Source organism: Tasmannia lanceolata, unplaced genomic scaffold (assembly GCF_043159265.1).
Source record: "Tasmannia lanceolata isolate RefF3 unplaced genomic scaffold, GAP_Taslan_0.1 ptg000037l, whole genome shotgun sequence".
In the NCBI taxonomy this organism is placed as follows: Eukaryota; Viridiplantae; Streptophyta; class Magnoliopsida; order Canellales; family Winteraceae; genus Tasmannia; species Tasmannia lanceolata.
Window position 1 is genome coordinate 7045103 of NW_027518714.1, and position 19784 is coordinate 7064886.

The following is a 19784-nucleotide window of genomic DNA, read 5'->3' on the forward strand; positions in this document are numbered from 1 at the left end:
TCTAAGTATGCTCGATTTATGAGAATTCTCTAGGATACGTTTGGATGCACCAAAAATGAGGGAAATAAATGAACACATTTTGCATTTCCCTAGCATGGTTTGGTTGCCATTCACCATTCGCCATTCACATGGCAGTCCTTGTGGGCTGCAAATTTTCCAAATGCAAGCCATTTTGCGAGGTTTCGCCTTCCTCTCAGATCGAGAGAAAATGGGAAGTAAAGAAATGAGAATCTATATTCTATATTCTACATTATGTGCATCAAAACGCTTCCTAGAAGATGTTAAATGAAGATTGCGTAAGTACGGCATAAATGCATAATAAAGAGCTCAGTGAGTTAGATGTTTATGATGACTACATATTTACAAGTGGGGGCCACTTGTTCACTAATCCAAACCATTTATCTACTGGGCCTTGCTGGGGTGGACCCAACACCGAAATCCACCAACTTCCACCTCTACGCTAAATCCCTTACCTCTCGACAGCCGTAAGTGGGCCCACCTTGATGAACCACAACCTAGAAATTGCATTGAACAGATGATCTTGATCAATCGACTTTCATCCAAAGAATCTGGATAGTTGGTAAATCTTTTTCATTGATCATCTAATTAGATCCTTAAAATCTCATAATTAGGATCACAGGGTGAATCTATAGCCTTTAATCATATTAGGAGATCTGCTAATGGTGAAGCAGATGCTCTAGCTAGATCGGGTGTGCCTAGGTTGGGTCTGGAATGGTTCGACTATTTTCCACCTTGAGTCATTTTATTTTGTTGTTTTATCTTTTAATGTAATCATTGAGAACCATCTCGGTTTCTCTTCCTTCAGTATATAATTTACCATTTCAAAAAAAAGATCACAGGGTGAATGTGTTTTCAAGCGATAGTTAATGCACACATGGCCCACACAAACTACATAATAAGGGTTTGGATTATGTAGACATTTTACTACCAAACATTTGTTCCTTACTATTTACACATACGCAATCCTCATTCTCCACATTCTAGAGTGGGTGAATCAGGCGGAACAAAATTGCTTAGAGAGACTCTGCTTTGCTTCAAGAATTCAGCAGTTTTAGCTGCTCAGAAGATCAACATATCTGGGTCTGGCGCTGATGAGTACATTGAACTATCTCTGTGGGTAAGAGGCCTCATAGTCCAAGTCCTCAGTTAGTCAAATGCTGAAAGCTCATTTTCTGGTGATTGTTTTGGGAGAATTCATGCCTAGATCCGAATGACGGACATGAAAGAGGTAACGTGTTGGAAGCATAGTCAGGAAAATTGCCAACATATTATATTACTATCAATTGATTTATGCACTATACATCGCTGTATATCAATGGACCCGATCCATTTGTTTGTTGGATCCAAATTTACTTGACCTAAACGTATGACTGAGTCCGGCACATTGACACAGTACTCCCATTCTTAAGCTTTGATTAGCCTCAGCATAATACAATATGGGGCGGGTATACTGCATTTGGTGGGATCCACCTTTTATCAATTGGGAAATGATAGACTCAACACTTTTTTTAATTTGGGACAGCCCCTTCTAGTGGAAAAGAGACTTGTCATAAATAAACTAAAGGGGGCCTACCCAAGTTAAAAAAAAGGGTTGAATATATCACTTCCCTTTTCTTCGCACATCTCATGGGCCCTGCCTTGGATCTCAAGGGCCTAAAAATAATCTCGACCTTAAGGATCTAATAATACAGCCCACCACATGGTTAGGATTGTTTGATCAACATCATTTTCGTGGCTTGGGACTGAGATCCATAGTGGATCTCACCCGGATGAAAGGTCCTCATCAATCAAAGCATGGATCCGACCTTTTTGCAATATAACTAGGGGAAATGATATATCTGCCCCCTTTTCCTCCCCGGGCAACCCCAATTGTAGGGTAAAAAATATTCATGAATATGCTAGAGGGGTGGCCCGTGGAAGATGGAGCGAATATATCACTTCCCATCTTATAGTGTCCACACATTTTAAAAAAAAAACTAAAGTGGGGCCAATAGGTTCTATGATCCAAACCATTCATTTTTTAGAAAATCGTTACATAAGATGATCCCAACCCTCCTATCTAAGGGTGCCAATTTTGGCTCGGGCTCGGAAGCTCGCTCGAGCTCGGCTCGAGCTCAACTCAAATCCTTAACGAGCCGAGCTGAGCCGGCTGGCCAGGCTCGTTAAGCTTAATGAGCCGAGCCCGAGCTAGGCTAGGCTCGACTGGGCTCGGCTGGGTTCATAAGGCTAGTTAAGGATTATATATATATATATATATATATATAGAAACTGTTGGTGAGCTTAAGCTCACCAAACTTATGGTGAGCTAGCTTGCCCAATCACATGGGTCCCACATTTTGGAGAGCGATCCAAACCATTCATTTGCAAGGCCTTATCATAGATAGGGGGTGTACCAAAAATCAGCTCCATAGGATCATCCTAACCCCTCCATTTGTGGAGGACAAAAATGGGGCAGATTTGTGTCTGTCCATTTTTGTCCTCCACAAATGGAGGGGTTAGGATGATCCTATAGAGCTGACTTTTGGTACACCCCCCATCTATGTAAGGGACTTTCAAATGAATGGTTTGGATCATCCTAACAAAGTGGGCCCCCATACACTGTAAGGTTGCTCGCCATATTTGGGGTCTTATTTTTTCTCGTTTTGGAATCAGTTAGGTCCCCTCCAACTCTATGGCTGAATTCATTCAGAGTTGGGCATGGACTCCTTGCAAAAGGAAAGGCAGAACACTGTGGAAGATGTGTCTCCTGGCCTCATGGTGGTTCTTGTGGAAAGAGAGGAATGCTCGTATCTTTGAAGGGAAGGCTAGATCTCCCTATTGGATTTATATTCAGTTGATAGATGCGGTCATATCCTGGGCTCGAAGCCTTCCTCTGTTTCGTTTTGTTTCAGCTTTCGACCTCTAGGAAGGATGGTCAATCATATGCTTGGAATCGGCTACCAAAGTGAAAATCCTCCCCTCCTGGACTCCTCCTCCTCCGGGGTCCCTGAAGCTTAACTTTGACGGATCGTCTATCGGCAATGGCAAACTAGCTCACCAACAGTTTCCTCATATATATATATATATATATATATATATATATATATATATATATATATATATATAGAGAGAGAGAGAGAGAGAGAAAACATTTCCTACACACTTGTGTAGGTAAGTTACCAACACACTACCTTAAAATACAGTGGGGGCCCACATTGTTTGGGTGATCCAAACCATTCATTTGAATGGTCCTCACATAGATAGGGTGTCCACAAAAAATCAGATCCATAGGATCATCCTAACCATTCAAACTATGGAGGCAAAAAATGGACTAATTTGTAAAGGTTTATACACGTCCATTTTACCTCCACAAATCGTAGGGTTTGGATGATCCTATGGATCTGATTTTTTATGGATATCCTATCTATGTGAGGACCATTCAAATGAATTGTTTGGATCACCCAAACAATGTGGGCCCCCACTGTATTTTAAGGTAGTGTGTAGGTAACTTACCTACACAAGTGTGTAGGAAATGTTCTCTCATATATATATATATATATATATATATATATATAGGAAACTGTTGGTGAGCTTAAGCTCACCAAACTTATGGTGAGCTTAAGCTCACCAAACTTATGGTGAGCTAGCTTGCCCAATCACATGGGTCCCACATTTTGGGGAGTGATCCAAACCATTCATTTGCAAGGCCTTATCATAGATAGGGGGTGTACCAAAAATCAGCTCCATAGGATCATCCTAACCCCTCCATTTGTGGAGGACAAAAATGGACAGACACAAATCTGCCCCATTTTTGTCCTCCACAAATGGAGGGGTTAGGATGATCCTATGGAGCTGATTTTTGGTACACCCCCTATCTATGATAAGGCCTTGCAAATGAATGGTTTGGATCGCTCTCCAAAATGTGGGACCCATGTGATTGGGCAAGCTAGCTCACCATAAGTTTATATATATATATATATATATATATATATATATATATATGAGGAAAAGGATTGTACGCTCGACCGTACCTAAAGTTAGGTACGGTAGAGTGCCAAATCACATGGGTCCCCCATTTTTGGTGGGCATCTAAACCATTCATTTGCAAGGCCCCATCATAGATAGGGTGCATACAAAAAATCAGCACCATTGAATCATCCTAACCCCTCCAAAACTAGAGGCCAAAATGGGCAGATTTGTGGACAAACACTGTCTGTCCATTTTGGCCTCCACAAATGGATGGGTTAGGATGATCCTATGGAGCTGATTTTTGGTATGCACCCTATCTATGATGGGGCCTTGCAAATGAATGGTTTAGATGCTCACCAAAAATGTGGGACCCAAGTGATTTGGCACTCTACCGTACCTAACTTTAAGTACGGTCGAGCGTACAATTTTATTCCTCTATATATATATATATATATATATATATATATATATATATATATATATATGAGGAAAAGGATTGTACGCTCGAGTGTACCTAACCTTAGGTACGCTGGAGTGCCAAATCACATGGGTCCCACATTTTTTTGGTCATCTAAACCATTCATTTGCAAGGCCCCATCATAGATAGAGTGTGTACCAAAAATCAGCACCATTGAATCATCCTAACCCCTCCAAAACTGGAGTGCAAAATGGGCAGATTTGTGGACAAACAGTGTCTGTCCATTTTGACCTCCACAAATGGATGAGTTAGGATGATCCTATGGAGCTGATTTTTGGTATGCACCCTATCTATGATGGGGCCTTGCAAATGAATGGTTTAGATGACCAAAAAAAATGTGGGACCCATGTGATTTGGTACTCGAGCGTACCTAAGGTTAGGTACACTCGAGCGTACAATCATTTTCCTATATATATATATATATATATGAGCAATGATAGATGCAAGGGAGCCCTTGCATGAAGAGCTGGAAAAGGGCCCTTCATTGGTTCCACGTCATTAAGTGTAACCGTTTCAAATCAGTTGAAAAAGTAAATTCACTTGCAATTAATGACGTGGAACCAATCTAGGGCCCTTTTTAGGCTCTTTATGCAAGAGCTCCCATGCATCTATCATCCCTCATATTATATATTAATATATACATTAAAAGGATTGTCCAGGAATGAAAGGAGGAGGCAAAATATGTCACTTTTTTTTAAAATCCCATTTGTTACTTGGGCCACCCTCCTGTGGTGTAAAAAGAGTAGTCAAATTACACTAGATAGGGCTGTCCAGACGAGGGGCGTGAATATATCATTGCCTTAATATATCCCTAGCTCGGTAAGGCTCGTAAGCCTGGCCGAGCGTGACCGAGCCTTGCCTCGGCTCGTTTACACCCCCTAGATGCCATCTAAGTGGGTCGGAACATTATAAAAACCTGTGCTGACGAGAGGAATTCCTGGCCAAAGAGAGAATACATGCATTTCCGCTACTTATCTCGAAAAAAATAAAAAACGTAAAAACAGATGGGGGGTCATGGAATTGATTCGCTTTCTCTCAACTTAGAAAACATGGATGAAAAAAGCCACCTCCGAGACATAGAAAGAGAGTAATAAGACTAGTAGTCCTCCAATTCCCTCCTCTTTTGCTTCAACGCTACCAAATTCTTCTAAAGGAAAAAAATATGGCCACAACAACCACAAACGCTCTAAGTTTCCTCTCAGCAGAAGCTTATCTTGAGAGCAAGCCCGTGAAAGATTCAAAGTTTCTAGTCTCCGATCTCTGCCGTCAGTTTTACACGCTGGGTTGGGTTTCAGGCACAGGTGGAAGCATAACCATCAAAGTTCATGACGATTCAATCCCAAAACCCCAGCAACTCATCGTCATGTCCCCTTCAGGTATTATTTAACACAAAACCCTAGTTTTAATTTTCTTCAATTGGGTCTCTTTTCTTTCTCCCCGTATTGTTTTTTTTTTTTTTTTTTTTTTGTGGGGTAGGTGTTCAAAAGGAGAGAATGGTTCCTGAGGACATGTATGTACTTTCTTCAAGTGGGTCGATTTTGTTCTCTCCTTCCCCCAAGCCTTATCCCCATAAACACCCCAAGTGTACTGACTGTGCCCCTCTCTTCATGAAGGTATATGGGTTTTTTTTTTTTTTTTTTTCTGAGGCCTCGTTTGGATTGCAAGAAAAACATTTCTGACTGGGAAATTTTTTCTTTTCACAATTTAGAGGGAAATGATATTGTTATGGTTAATTTAGAGGGATATCATCATAGATTGAAGCTCCCTCTTATAGTAAAAATTGAATAGGATTGGTTCAAGTTATTATTTTTCATGTGTAAACAAAGTAGGTAATTTTGGAAATGTTTTTCCTTTCCAAACTTTTCCTGAAAATTCCTGCAATCCAAACAAGGCCCAAGTGTAATTGTGGCAGGGGATTGTTTTGCATTGGGTTACATCCCCTAATTTAGAGAAAAATTCTGATTATTGAATAATTCTTGGTTAATGGCATTTGAAAAACATGAATAAATACATTTTGTCTATGCTTGTGGTTTTAGTCCACTTAATAACTAAACTTTTCTGGCCTTTACAGGCTTATCAGATGCGTAATGCTGGGGCTGTTATTCACAGCCATGGGATGGAGTCTTGTCTTATTACTATGATCAATCCCTTGTCAAAGCAGTTTCGAGTAATTCTTTGAACTTTGGTGATTTATCATTGGAAGTGAAAAGTTTTCATGTTTGCATTTCTCCCTTAGTCTTTGTACTTTGATGATTGTTCTTACTAGCATGTTTGGCCTTGGTTACCAAATTTGTAGATATTCAGCTCCTTTTTGTTGTTCCTGTGAAGTAAAACTAGGATTTCTTCTAAGCATTAGGTATTGATTGGGTTATTTCATGTAGAATATTTGAAAATTGAGACCAATCAATATATATATATATATATATATATATATATATATATATATATATATATATATATGAAAATTGAGATTCTCATACTATGTTTACATCACCTTGGATTTTGTTCTTGAGTTTGTTATGCCCAGTCACTAGTTAATTCCAGAGAGAGAGAGAGACAAGAACTTCTATTCAAGAAACAGTATTTAAGATCTGTAAATTCAAGAACAAATAAAGATGACATGGAATTATGAAAAATCAGCCAAAAAGATAGGAAGTACAGAGAACTTGCCTACAAGTGAAACGAGATACAAAAAACAAAACAAGGAATTTGTGTCAATTCTACAAGGCAAACTCAAGTAGAGGAGGGAGGGAATGGCCTTACTCTGAAAGAAACTCACTATCTTCCAAGAATTCAAATTTCCTGCCAAAACACTCAAAGAAACTCCCAAGAGCTCTCGATGAACATAAACTATTTTTCTCCTTCCCAAAAACTTCTCTCACAAGAGGCCTTAAGCACTATTTATAGAAGTAGAGAGGTTTCTTCGCCTAAGCCACTTGCAAGCTTGCTCAAAGCTGGCTGGAATTGCTGAGTATGCGAGGGTTTGTTGCCAGGCCAGCTGTAATATGCTTAGGTGGCACTATTGGAGAGGTAGTTATACTTAGGTAACACTCATGTACAGCCCCCTTCTTTCCTCCTATATATCATTCGATTCACTTTCTCTCCCCCCTCTCCCCCCCCCCCCCTATTTTACAACACTTTTGCATTTGTGTTACAATACATATCAGTCCCTACACAAACACATGCCCAACTCACTCGCCAGTCACCACCCATTTTATTAGCACACTACACACTACACACTTATGCCCATTGGGCTGCTAGATACACCACACATTCCACTCTTGTCAAATGACCTTCTTCCATTTCCTTCACAAAACCCCTTAGCCCTACGTGCTGCAAATATCATTCATTTTTCACCCTTGGATTGACGGGACTTGCACAGTTGATCATTGTTGCTCGCTATTGATGTCTTGGATTAGATTGGCCAAATCCCATCTACATCACAAGAGAATTACTAAGAGAGCAATAGACTGTTCTTTTGCCTATGCAAGCCAAACCGTCCTAGACCTGGTTTGAGTGTTTGGGAGTTGGAGGTAGGGACGGATATGGGATTAACATAAAAATAAGAGGACCAAGACAATTACTTGTTTGGTTTTTTTATTGTGTAATACGCATATGCCTTATTGGAATGGCTTATAGTTCAGCTTCTTTGCCTTAAGCTTGTGCCTTGAATATGTTTCTCTTGCTTCTCACCTCAAAGGCATGTGGGATCATTGCTTCAAAGATTGTACATCTCAATTGCTTTTAGTGTTTGTTGAAATCACGAGCTTGAAATCTTATTCCAGCCAATTGAGTAGTCGTAATAAGAAGATGGGCCCAGTGCACGAGGCTTCCGCCATTGCGGGGTCTGGGGAGGGCTAGATGTATGCAGCCTTACCTCTGCTTTGCAGAGAGGCTGTTTCCGTGAGTCGAACCCGTGACCACCAGGTCACAATGGAGCAACCTTATCGTTGCGCCAAGGCTCGCCCTCTGAGTAGTCATAATAAGTGAATAAAAATGGAGGAGACTCACTATTTGATTTCTGATTTCTAGAAATTAATGACCAATACCTCAACATTGTTTTGGGTTAGATTTTTTGTGCTTGTAATGCACAATACAAGTTGTGAAGGCCTTAGTTCTATCCAAAGTGACATGCCGTAGTCATTTTAGCACTTTAATAGCACATCATGTTCTTGGATTCATCTACTAAGTAGCAGGAATCTTCTATCCAAAGTTGCATCTGCTTTGGAATCTCACTTGCCCAAACTTCATCTTTCTCCTACCACCAACTACTGCTTCCATAATTCTATCATGACCACGTTTAGCTAAATCAAATTTGTACTTTTCCTTAAGGGTGTGCATTATTCGGTTATAATTGAATAACCTAACCGAAGCGAATTGTTTTGGTTGGTTCGGTTCAGTTTCTCCCTTGTTCGGTTCGGGTTTCGGTGGTGAAAAAAATTGGAATTCGGTTTTCGGTTTTCGGTTTCGGTAACGGTTAGTTCTGAAAGTAATTCGGTTTAACCGAACTAACCAGATTACTCGGTTATGCTCATTTGTTTTCAGTGAAATTAAGATTTAAGAATGCTTTTGCCTTTTGTCTGCTTTTGTCTTTTCAGCAGTAACATCATTTCTTCAAAACCATGGGCTGGTTTTTTCAAAACCGTGGGCTGGTTTTCACATTCTCCAACAAAGTTATGACAGATTACACTCCTCCATTCAAAACTGTGGGCTGGTTTTGACATTCTCCCATGTGACTTGTACCTCCATTACAGATTACACTCATCCATTACAAAGTTTTAACAAAGTTATTTGGGTGAAATTTCACCAAAATTGCATCCAAGCATTCATTTCTCATCAATTTTAGGGCAATAATTTCAGAAACCCACTTCGGCACTCCTCCATTACAGTCACCAAAAACCCCAAAGGCCACCATCGAATCCCACATTCATCCTCCATGGCTCCATCAAAACCCAATACGGCTTGGAGAAGGAGAAGCCGCGATTATGGCTTGGATCCGAAGGAGAGGAAAAGGAGAAGGAAAATGAGAAGGAGAAGGGATCAGGCAAACACATGGAATGTATCACTTCTATAGTTCTATCTTCCTCTTTATCTTTGCTTCATATTAGGTGATTAATCTCTCTTTGTTTCTCTTCACGTTTGTGCATTTTTTGGTTAATTGATAGCTTAATCATATAATTCGGTTATAACCGAACTAACCGAAGAACCGAATATTTTTTTCGGTTTCGGTTCAAGTTCGTTTAGAATATAATTCGGTTTGTTATCTTTTTTCGCTAACCGAAATATTGTGGTTCGGCTACTTTTAGCTAATTCGGTTCGGTTTTAACCGAATGAACAGCCCTACTTTTCCTGAATGGAGATGTTCTCAAAACGAATCCTTGGACAAGGTAATATCTACATTTTATTAGCATAAATCCTACTTTTGATTATGTATTTTTATATTAGAAAGATGTGGTCCCTTTTTATGTATGGTGAAACCATTGCTTCCTAACTCCAACTGTTGCAACTGCACTTGCTCTTGCTTTGTGCAACCAGGGTTTGCTTCTTAGGTACATGCCATGAGCCCCATGACTCCATTCTAGTTATGAGCAATATAGGAAAACTGATTGTGAAACTACCAATTACTCCAAAAGCTTAAGCTATTGGAAATGGCGTTATTTAATCTTTTATACTTGAATACTCCCCCTCACATGTGGCCCCTCTTTTTAGGGTTGGCCGACACATGGCACATGTGGCCCCTCTTTTGGGTTGGCCATTACATGTGAATTTTTAACGTCAAGGAGTTTTGAACCCAGGGCAATGGCTCTAATACCATGTGAAACTACCAATTACTCCAAAAGCTTAAGCTATTGGAGATGGTGTTATTTAATCTTTTATACTTTAACACTCATAGCCGACCCCAACTAGTTTGGGACAAAGGCTTAGTTGAGTTGAGTATACTTTAACACTCGTGAACCTTGGTAAAAGAAAATTTCCGGGTATGAATTTGGAAACTGAGAATTGGTAGCTTTGGAGGATACAATCTGATCATATGTGGAAATATGTTTACATTAACTGGAATTTTTTAACAGGAAAATACCCCTTTCTTTTCCAAATTTGGGACCCTACCTTGTGCAAATTGCAGATGAGATTATCTCCGTGGGAAGGGGAGACTTATTTTTCACAGATGGACTGACCTTAACTGATTTCGTTCCATTCCATGGTGGTGACAGCTGTTTATGAACTCCACAAGCATTTTTTTCATGGGGTTCCAAAAATGGGGAATGCATGCACTTAAATCAAATGAAGAAAATTCAAAATTCTGAAACTAAAAAGTTAGAGGTTTTGAAATCTAAAAGTTTAAGAATTTCAACCATGCTTTCATAACTAAATGGCTGTGGAGAAAAAGATAAACCAGAAGCTGAGACTTAGCATGCTTGTCTTTCATCCACAGGTTTCCACATAAGAGTAAACCACTGGTTTTGGAGGACAAGTCCACTCTAAAGTCGAAACCATCATATTTTGTGAAATCTGCTTGGAAGGAGATGGAGGATATGTCCAGTGGCTAATTGATCCTATTTTCAGTTGGATTGATATCCCCAATTCCTAATCTACGCTTTTGTTTGTCAGTATCTCCGTTTGGATGTGTAAACTTAGCTCATTTCTCATGTTGGTGTGAATGTCAGTTGCCAAGGATAATTATTCCGAAAGTACCCATTTTAAAATTTTACTTTAGGTAGAGCAATGTCTTTATATTTCATGTAAAATTCTATTCCCAACTGACCCTGAAGTGCTCTTTCACCTTCTAGTATTTTATATTGATATTCTTTATCTTGGAGTAAAAATTTTGTTTGTTATACTTGTGTACGTTTATCTGGCAGCATCTTTCATCTTTTGGCGTTTTGTAAACTTTCACAGTCAAATGTTGCAGATAACTCATATGGAGATGATAAAAGGAATTCAAGGCCATGGTTATCATGATGAGCTTGTGGTCCCCATAATAGAAAACACTGCTCATGAGGGCGAGCTCACAGCATCCCTTACTGAAGCGGTATTTTCTGACTTTAAACTTCATTTTTTCTGTTGTTTTGTGTATAGTGGTTTTATTGACTTCGCCAGTTCTAGCTGTTGATAGTAGTTGGAGGTTGGGTTGTTTGTCTGTGTTGAGATTAGAATGTGGTTGTAGTGGTTTATTTGTTTTTTTAGTGATTATTTTATGGGTTATGATAGGGTTCATTTTCATAATGGCATTATTTTAGTCTCTTGTTTTTCACTCCTTTATATATTCAAGTTATGGATTTTGTTCGTAGAGTTAACCAAACTCCACATCTTTCTTATCCTATTCTCTTCCTCTATGTAGATCTTGGGTGTTCTTTTCCATGACTTATTCTTTCATTTACTGTAACAGGGAGCATATTCTTAGAATGCTATGCCCATGTGTGGTTTCTCTTACCCTGCATCCTCAAGTGGTTGTATACTAATTCATAATGCATCTCGAGAGAGTCAGTATAAATATGCTTGCTTTTATCTATTGAAAAAGGGCGATGTTTTTTTCAACAACACCCCCCCACCCCCCCCGCGGGTGCATAATCCTACAGGGGGAGGGGGGGGGGGAGGGGGTGGTTGTGAAAAAGTCATCTCCCATTGAAAAAATGGCAATAGGTAGATGGGTTGTCAAAATTGGTCATGTATGTGTTGTTACTTTTCTTGCTCTATTGGTTTTATTTCTTTGGATCAATTCTTTTGCATTAGCTAATCACTAAGTGGGTCCATCTAGTGGTCTACCGTGTCTTCAGTTTTTTATTTGTTGCTGCCGTGACCTGTATACTTCCTCCCATGGGCTCTGTACCGATTATCTTCTCTGTCTCTCTCTCACTGATAGGAAGGCCATATATAATTGTTATAAACAAATATAAACTGATCCACTTATTTACAGTACAGATGCAGATAATGATTTTGTTAAGTAGATTTCTATTCTATACGTAGAGCATTCTTGGGACTTATGTGACCCATTAATGCAAGTGATTGCATCTGTTGTGCATATATGTTTCAATTTCTGAAAGTATATGGATACACATCTTTATACTCATGAAAATCAGTATGGTTAACATAGTTTCTTTTTTAGATTGACACACAGTGTATGTGTCTCAATTCTAGTAAACGTGCAGGTGGGTTGCGTGCGAGAATGCTTGAATTCTCAATTCTAAGGGCTTTGTGGATCGAAGTAAATACTTCTGTAGTTTTATGTGAAGTAATGTGGTACATAGAAAGGTATCATCAATGTTAATTGGTAATCTGGTAATCAAACAAAGAAAAGAGGAACATTCTGTTCCTGAGGAATTAACTTCCATATGTGAAAGGTTTCAAAAAGGAAAAAAATGCTGCTGTTAGCAACTTCTTGTTGCCACTTTGGTTATTGTCTTTTGTGGTAGTTTCCAAGGACAGTCTCGCGAGCAAAGGCTTTGCACATATGCCTTTTGTAAAATATGCTTGCACATTTGAATATAATAATTTTTTTTGAATGCTATTGAATATAATAATGTTACACATATGCTATGTCACTATTCATAAGTTCGGACCACATGGCAGACTTCTAATGTGCATAATTTGTACAACCATACTATTGTTGCTGGCTGTATTTAAATTACAAGCTTTAATTATCTTTTTGGACTTGAACTTTTCCTATCTGAACCATCCTATACTGTTGTTTATCTATTATTGTCTCTTGAGGCTGGATTGTTGCTTTTGAGCTTTTGACAACCGATTTTTTTTTTTTTTGAAGAAGAAGAAGCAAACAAAAAGATATATAAAAAGGGAAGACCGAGGAGGTCACCCAAAGAAAGATACAAGAAGAGAAAATAAGACAACCGATTGTTTTCATCAAAGATGCTTTCTTGTTTCCTTCTACTTTTGTATTACTGTTTTTTCCTTTCCTTTCTTTTTCTTTTTTATTAGGGCTCTTTTTTCACTAATTATTTACTTGGTGTGGAATACTCCTTTAAAAAAAAGGATTTGGTAACTGTAGTCACATTTCCGTTTTTCAGATTGCAGCCTATCCAAAAGCAACAGCAGTGCTTGTTCGCAACCATGGGGTATATATTTGGGGAGATTCGTGGATCAGTGCAAAGACTCAGGTTTGTGGTTTCTTGAAGAAAAAAATTGAATTGTACTTCTTATTCACAGGCTCTTTTGTGAAAATGCTACTCCAAGATTGTATATTGGCATTCAAGTTTTTCTCTTGTGCATATTAGACATGGAAACCATGATTAAACATGTAATGTAGATATACCTGCACTTTCTTTTATTTTTATCTCTCTGTAGAAAGTTTCATGAAAATAACATTATTAAAAGAGTTGGTTAAATGCTAAGGGCATATGCGAGCTCATGAATAAAAAATGGATTGTCATGGTAGAAGTGAATACTTGTTTGTGTGCCCAAAAAATTGATTCAAAAGCATGCATGTTTCTCTTCCAAAAGGAATTAGTTGTTACTTTTCCAAAAGCTCTTTCTGAACTTTGATTGGTCAGGCTGAATGCTATCATTATCTCTTTGATGCTGCGATCAAACTCCACCAGTTGGGTTTGGACTGGTCTACTCCAAGTCATTGTTCGATTTCTAAAGCTAAAGGTTTATGGGGTGATGGTAGGAATATAAATGGAGTTGTTAAGGCAGGATTACTGAATGAAAATCACGCAGTTGAGCAATCCAGAGTAAGCTATTACAGTCTTATGTTTTTTAATGCCAGAACTCTTCATTATTTTCTTTTATGCCGAAGATTTTTGTGTGAAACATCTTTATCTTGAGTTCCAATAATTTCTCAAACAGGTGGTTGAGTGTAAACTTCCATTTGGAGCTCTTAATTTTAGCTCATTATTTGGTTGCTATATCTGTTTGTTGAAATTGATTTCTGATTTTTCTCTGTGTGGGATATTTTTGTAGCACTGCATTGTTCTCGACATTGAAGGCACAACAACTCCAATATCATTTGTTACCGATGTTCTTTTCCCCTATGCCCGTGATAATGTGCGGAACCATTTAACTGGCACATATGACAGTGAAGAAACTCAAGATGATATTAAGTTGCTGCGTGCCCAAGTAAGATTTTGGTGCTTTTATATGGTGCCGTTTATATCACAAACGGAACTGTATTTGTTTATGCCATTTGTCTACTATTTAGCACGACGTGGATATGGTCTTAACCTACATTCCATTATTTCACTTTTGAGTACGTTATTCATGTGGATTTTGCTCTTGTAATATTGAAGAGACTACTTTCTACTTTCTGTCATAAGCTGGCTCTGGTGGTCATTTGTATATGGCTGCACAAATGCAAAAAGTGGCCCATGATTAGAGCTTTTGAAATAGAAATAATTTATGTCAGGATTGGGGGAGTCCTAAGGGATGAAGGGGGTGTGGTGAGGTGGGCCTTTGCGGTCTCTTCTAGTGAGGCAGAGGTGAGGGCGGTTCACCAAGGAATAAAGCTTCTAGAGGGAGAAGACTTAAATCGAGTAGCGGTAGAGGGGGACTCCCTCAATATGATTCGTTAGTTATCCGGCTCTCATGTGTTTCCTTGGAGATTTGCTAATTATCTTAATGAGATTATAGAGTATAGACGTTGTGGGCAATTCTTGTATCTCCTTTCGCCATATTAGAAGATCTGCCAATGGTGAGGTGGAGGCTTGCTAGGGCTGGGTGGGCATGGAGGCTTTAGAGCAGTTTGATTTTCTTCCTCCTTGATCTTTGCTTTTCTTTATGATGTCCATATTATATTTTCTTGTATAGCCCTGTTGCTTTCTTTTCTTTTCTTTTCTTTCTTTGTATTTGACCATCTCGGTCTTTCTCTTTAATGAAAGCTTTGGCCATTTAAAAATAATAATTTATGTCAGAATTGTAAGAGGGTGAGCCTAGGCGCAACGATAAGGTTGCTCCATTGTGACTTGGCGGTCACAGGTTCGAGTCATGGAAACAACCTCTCTACAAAGCAGGGGTAAGGCTGCATACATCTAGCCCTCCCCAGACCCCGCAATGGCGGGAGCCTCGTGCACTGGGCCGCCCCTTTTTTTATTGTAAGAAGGTTTAAGGTTTAGGATTTTAGGGATTAGGGATTAGGATTTGGGGTTGTACTCATCTCATTTATGTTCTTTGAAGGTATTCTATTTTATTTGGCAAGTAATTGACAACTTTGGGGGCAATGAATCTACATAATGCTTCATAGAGGATGCTTCAAAATGGGAGTTCACTTATTCCATGAGTAGTTTTCTAAGATCACTCTAAGAACAATATAAAACATTCTTTAAAATTACCATGCACAAGTTGTAGCCTGCTGATTAATGTGTGAAAAAATGCACGTATTGTAAACAATCTCTACCCCAAGAATATGTGATCATATCAATTCTCAAAGTCTCAAATATCAAATGACAGATATCAATTAAAAAAATGGTAAGTTGACAATGTTGTCTTCATTATAATCGTCTCCTTCCTTGATGTAGGTAATGCCCTCAAGTACATGCAATGTGCTTGACCGGTCGAACTGGTTCGGTTAGTTCGAATTCCTTGTCATTTCTCACTAGGGAGTTTTCGATGGCTTCTTCTAATACAGAAGGGAATGAGGGATGAAGATCTGCCAAAATTTATACATAATGGACTTGATTTGCTAAAGAATGTCATGTTATGACATGCTTGTGAACTATCATATTCCCTCCGGGATATGTCCCATTTATTCCAATGGCTGAGGAGAGACTCCAAGCCCATTGTGACATGGGACAAATAAAAGAGAAACAAATACAAGTCTTGCCAGACTTCTGCATAACACACTGATTATTAGTTGGTTTACATTTTATATGGAGCATATATTGTCTATGCTAAACTTTTGTTTAAATGACTTCAGTTTCTTAGACATGCATTCTATTGGTGAAATATTATTTAACAATTTTATATGGAGTATATATTGTCTATGCTAAACTTTTTGTTAAATGACTTCAGTTTCTTAGACATGCATTCTATTGGTGAAATATTATTTAACAATTTGTCACTTGTAATTCTTTATGCGCATTTCAAAGGCTACATTTCGGGGTTTGCTGTCCTAGACTAGGTTCTTTGAGTTCCCTATGGTAGATTTGAGTCAACTGGGTAACTAAAGGATGCTACTGTTGTCTAGCTGTTTATGTATTCTTGTTTTTTTTATTATTCCAGATTCGAACATTGTATCCCCTGAATGATTCAGATAATGGATGACAAATGGGTTTTTCTGCAGGTTGAGGAAGATTTGGAACAAGGTGTGGCTGGTTCTGTGCCTATCCCTCCTGATGATGCCGGGAAAGAGGAGGTCATTGCATCCTTGGTAGCTAATGTGGAAGCAATGATAAGGGCTGACAGGAAAATTACTGCTCTGAAACAATTGCAGGTAATTGAACTGGATTTCAGAATAAGTTATACTCCGCGGGCTTGTCCTTTTAATCAACCTTTTCATTTCCCCTTTCATATCTATACGCAGGGTCATATATGGAGAACCGGGTTTCAAAGTAAAGAGTTACAGGGATTAGTTTTTGAGGATGTACCAGAAGCTCTTGAAAAGTGGCATGCCATGGGCATAAAGGTTATTGTGCTTCACTTGTTTTTTTTAAGCAAAAACCTTGTTTTTTTTACTTCAGAGAAAATTGATTAGACTGAATGTATATTTTGTAACTACTTTTTTTCTTGTTTTTCATATAATCACTGTTTGTGTTGTGAAGCCTCATAGTCATTGTGTTTGAAAAATGCTTTTATTTTGCAACTCTGCACAAATGAAATTTCATTAACACAGCCAATTATCTCCATCTTTTTATCATCCTGCAGGTGTACATATATTCTAGTGGTAGTAGGGAGGCTCAAAGGCTTCTTTTTGGAAATACAGTCTATGGGGACTTGAGAAAATACTTATGTGGATTTTTCGATACCACAGTTGGGTAGGTTTTATTGATAAATTCCCGTTTATTCAAGGAAATATCATATTTGTTCTGTCTACGCATCTATTATCATTGCATGTGGTTCACTCTTCTTTGTTGTTTTATCTTGTCAAGAAACAAAAGAGAAACACGCAGTTACATGGAGATCTCGCAGTCTCTGGGAGTAGATAAGCCTTCCCAGATCTTATTTATCACAGATGTCCTTCAAGAAGCTGTGGCTGCAAAGGCAGCAGGTAAAAGTTAACTTTTCTATGCTTGTCTTATAAATCTTCCATGTCGCTTTAGGTTTTCTTTATTAGGCATTGTAGCCCTAAGCACTTTTTGCATTTGACATTGCATGGTTATCTTTTGAGTCTTCAACATGTGTGCAAGGCCTCAAAATAGCAACACTTCTTTTATATTTGTTAGTTAGTATTCCTATGTTTGTTCTATAATTCAGTGTAGATTTTCAACTTTTCTTAGGTCTTGCTTTGTATTTTGGCAACCTAGATCATCCGATGGGCCATGACTGATCAAACCATGTCATTACAAAAGAGTCATGTTTTCCTTTGCTCCAACTTACAAATTATTGATATTAAAAAGTCTGATATTCGAACTTAAAATTTCTGAGTTATCATAACTTGATAGGTTGAAATTTTCCTTTCCTTTTTAAAATTTAATATTTTGCCTCAGAAAATCTGCTGTCTGATTGAAATTAGGGTTATTAATTGACTTGTTTAATCTTTATGTTTCAGGTCTGGAAGTGATAATTTCCATCCGGCCTGGAAATAGCCTTCTCCCAGAGAACCATGGATTTCAAACAGTCAACTCCTTTGCGGAAATCTGAGCGGATATAATTAATATCTCTCTCCAACAATGACATTGTTATGATAATATGTATGGAAATTTGGTTGTGCTAATAAAATTTGTTATTAGTGTTTTTTGCATCTTATAAAGGTTCAATGTTTCTGTTGGTAATCCATTTCAAAAAAATGATTCTGTTGGTAATTTGTTTGTGAATGAATGAACCATAACCTAAATTGAGTCCTGCATGGTTAAATGAACCATAACAACTTCAGTCCTTCATGGGAATTGAAGCTCCTTGCTTTGTACTGAACCAATGAACTGGTCTTATGATAAATAAGGTTGATGCCCCATATAGTCCCATTGATTTCTTAAGTTTTTGCCACTGGAGAGAAATGTTTTAGCCGTTACAACATTTGAGGAACTTTTTTTTAAAAGCGAAATGATAATTCTACCCAATTGTTCAGCATTTCCACCCCCCATTTCTTTGTGTTTTCCTGATAAGTCAAACAAAATGCAGTGAAAATGTAAATCATATTTACAAAATGGGCAAGCCAAAGGGTGTGGCAGTACTGGAAAAAGGGGTGGAAATATAGAAGAATGAAGAACTATGTCTACAACTTTGCTATACGTTGCACTTGTAGACACGTTCACTTGGGGTCAAGCTTATGGCTGGATTGGATGATGCTGTGTTACAGCCTTGAAAACTTTTAAGTTTCAAATCCCATCTGAAAAGCTACGAAGGCCCACTTTGTTTCTGTTGGTCATTAAATTTCAGAATCCTCTCAAAAGATGACTTAGACCTTGGGCTTCTGGTCTTGATCCTATAAAATACATAAACCCATCTCTGACTGCAGGGCCATACTGACTTAAGACAAAAGGTGTATTCAACTTGACTTCTGTTGGGATTGGTGGCTTGCTTTTACTTGGGGGCTTTCCTTGTAGTTTCCTAATGGCTATGTTCACTAGCATTCCGTAGGACGAAAAACCCTTGGAAATGACCATATGAGAAGAAAAGGAAAAGAAAAAAATATTTGCTCTTGGAGGAAGGAGAAGTTTGGAAATGTCCTCAAGTAAAATTACTTACTGCCGGAGATGATTAAATTAAGTACTGTTCTTGTATGATCTAGAAAGATATATGTAGATATACCTTCTATGAGAGAAGGGTAGGTATCGTGACGGGTATACTTGTGATATCACAAGATTAGGATTGTGAAGATCAAAATGTTAGAGAGAAATGCACAATTTGAGTGGTGTGGCGTATGTTCCAAAGACGCGAGTGAATCAAATTTCGCCTAGTGGACGAATTGGCCCTGTGACACTAGTCAGCTCGACTCTATCTATGGGTTGCAGGTGCTCATATGTAGTTTGAGCTATAAAAAGTATATGTGCCTGCATGGTTCTAATAAAAGGAGAGAAGGATGAGAATTTGTGTCATCTGGTGGGAAATATAGGGACAAATGTCAAATAATGTTCCTAGTATCTTGATGGATGATGATTAGACACAGAGTAACTTGCATACAAATTAAGTTCTCTTTCACAGTTGGTACAAAGATGGGTTATAAGATATAAATGAGTTGATATAAATGATAAATGATGGTGAGGGGTCTACAGTTCCTACTAGCGGAGAA

At 38.4% G+C, this 19784-nt stretch overlaps 1 protein-coding gene across 6 annotated transcripts; it reads left to right on the forward strand.

The window, feature by feature from the left end:
* The first annotated feature begins 5382 nt into the window (after window positions 1–5382).
* Window positions 5383–18305, forward strand: LOC143860124 (haloacid dehalogenase-like hydrolase family protein). 6 transcript variants are annotated; one of them, XM_077370655.1, is made up of 14 exons: window positions 5383–5823; window positions 5924–6060; window positions 6519–6614; window positions 9308–9555; window positions 9786–9834; window positions 11358–11477; window positions 13471–13560; window positions 13954–14136; window positions 14366–14521; window positions 16680–16829; window positions 16920–17021; window positions 17261–17370; window positions 17485–17603; window positions 18105–18305. In XM_077370655.1, exons 1-14 carry the CDS (start codon window positions 5610–5612, stop codon window positions 18194–18196), a joined length of 1866 nt encoding a protein of 621 aa, XP_077226770.1. In that variant the 5' UTR covers window positions 5383–5609; the 3' UTR covers window positions 18197–18305. The 6 variants fall into 6 exon arrangements, with proteins under 6 accessions (XP_077226770.1, XP_077226771.1, XP_077226772.1 ...); XM_077370656.1 differs by lacking the exon at window positions 9308–9555 and having other exon boundaries at window positions 5384–5823; window positions 9754–9834; XM_077370658.1 differs by lacking the exon at window positions 5924–6060 and having other exon boundaries at window positions 5639–5823.
* Window positions 18306–19784: the final 1479 nt, after the last annotated feature.